The sequence below is a fragment of the Humulus lupulus genome, chromosome 9 (genome assembly GCF_963169125.1).
Source record: "Humulus lupulus chromosome 9, drHumLupu1.1, whole genome shotgun sequence".
Taxonomy (NCBI): domain Eukaryota; kingdom Viridiplantae; phylum Streptophyta; class Magnoliopsida; order Rosales; family Cannabaceae; genus Humulus; species Humulus lupulus.
This window is the reverse complement of record NC_084801.1, coordinates 24590904-24592945: the sequence shown is the minus strand read 5'-3', so window position 1 is coordinate 24592945 and position 2042 is coordinate 24590904. Positions and strand designations below refer to the sequence as shown.

At 35.5% G+C, this 2042-nt stretch overlaps 1 protein-coding gene across 1 annotated transcript; it reads left to right on the top strand.

The window, feature by feature from the left end:
* Positions 1-589: 589 nt before the first annotated feature.
* Positions 590-1815, top strand: LOC133801733 (putative germin-like protein 2-1). The gene is made up of 2 exons (XM_062239991.1): positions 590-701; positions 1274-1815. Exons 1-2 carry the CDS (start codon positions 590-592, stop codon positions 1813-1815), a joined length of 654 nt encoding a protein of 217 aa, XP_062095975.1.
* The last annotated feature ends 227 nt before the right edge of the window (positions 1816-2042 follow it).

Here is a 2042-nt window from a genome sequence, read left to right as displayed (position 1 = left end):
TTGCAAGTTTAGATTCCAGCTGGAAACGTTAGCAGTTCCAAGGATCCGATCTATCTTAAAATTAATTGAAACTATATATTAATGTTTATGTATATAGTAATTAAGCGGTGCTAAAGTTTAACTTAAATATTCTTTGAACCTAAATGAACCGTGCAATAACTCACAATTTGGCATGAAACTCTTGGAAGAATATGTTGTTTAACAAGTATACGTATATCCATATATTCCAAGTCATTATTATAAATAAGTACATACGTATATATTTGTATATTGCTATTTCTATTGCATATTTTTGATTGAATGCATGGACATGTAGTTGAACTGGCTTGAACAGAATATTTTAATTAATAAGACTTCTTTCATTTAGGGCATATATTGGATATTCTAACTTGTACTGTTCAGACGGCAGCTTTGATTTTCCGTTGTAACCAAGCTATTTCTTTCTTCACATGCATACTTCTAAAATTTCTATATATAACATATTACATATTACAATTGCTTCTCATCAACTCAAATTTCTTTTGTGCAATACATATATAAAAAGGTATATAGCTAAGTATTAAATACTCTTCACATTCTAGAGATATTCATGGCAAACCGAGTTCTGCTTTTGATTTTTGTGGTCGCCACGTTTGCTTTGGCCACTGCTTTTGAGCCCAGTCCTCTTCAAGATTTCTGTGTGGCAGATCCTGCTAGCTCAGGTTGGAGAAGTAGTACTATATATACATTAATTCTTTATTTTTCTGCATATTAATTGAAGTTATTTTGGCTAGTTTTACTTTTCAATATAATTAATACATTTACAATGATGAACATAATTATGTCATATTATAGCTAGATGATCAGCGAGTACGTATAGATAATGTACCTCATTTCTGCAAATATATTCACTTTTCACTGTACGCACATAATTTCATGGAGAACAACTATACATATATATAAATTACTTTTTGTGGTAGTAATATATTGTGATTAATAATCTTTTCAAGAGTATAACTATACACACACACATATATATATACTTAATTGTGCATATTTAACATCAAATAGACAATTTAAAACTTGCATATAGTTCCATTTAATCCACGCAATCAAATATATACTTGTGGACAGATCGCATGCAGTATAGTATTTAGTAAGTGTAACAAGAGATTTGTGTGTCATCATACGTGTACATACGCATGCATGCACTACTCTACTCAAAACAATTTCAAGTAATTTTTCTGTTTCATATGTGTATATATAGTTAATATATATGTATCAATCATTGCAGCAAGAGTAAATGGACATGCTTGCTTGGACTCAAAACTCGCCACCGCCGAGCATTTCTCATTCAAAGGGCTTCACGCACCCGGCAACACCTCAAACCCTCAGGGCTCGAAGGTGACGCCAGTGAACGTGGTCCAAATTCCAGGGCTCAACACTCTCGGCCTCTCCTTGGCTCGGATTGACTATGCTCCCTTTGGTGTGGTGGCTCCCCACACGCACCCACGCGCCACAGAGATCCTAACAGTCCTCGAAGGGACCCTTCAAGTAGGTTTTGTGACATCAAACCCTAACAACCATCTCATCTCAAAGGTCCTCCACAAGGGTGATGTTTTTGTCTTCCCTGTCGGACTAGTTCACTTCCAGCGCAATGTTGCTGGCTCTGGAAAAGCTGCCGTTTCGATCTCTGCTTTGAGTAGCCAGAACCCTGGGGTTATCACCATTGCCAATGCTGTTTTTGGGTCCAATCCAGCCATTCCCAGGGATATCCTGGCCAAGGCTTTCCAGTTGGACAAGTCCATTGTTAGTGGTATCCAGGGTCAATTTTAGGAGAGTAGCTATTTGATTTAAAGTACAATTTATTGTCCAATTAATTTTCTTAATGTTGTATTCCTAGCTAGGGTCTCAATGTTCGGATTATATATTGGCTATTGCTGTTATATATTTGGTCACTGTGATCATTAGGCGACAATGAGAGCTAGCTATAAGGCTTGCATTGAAATACATGTATTTTTAATTTGAAATATTAATTATTTGTTTTGAATTCGGTATTATTT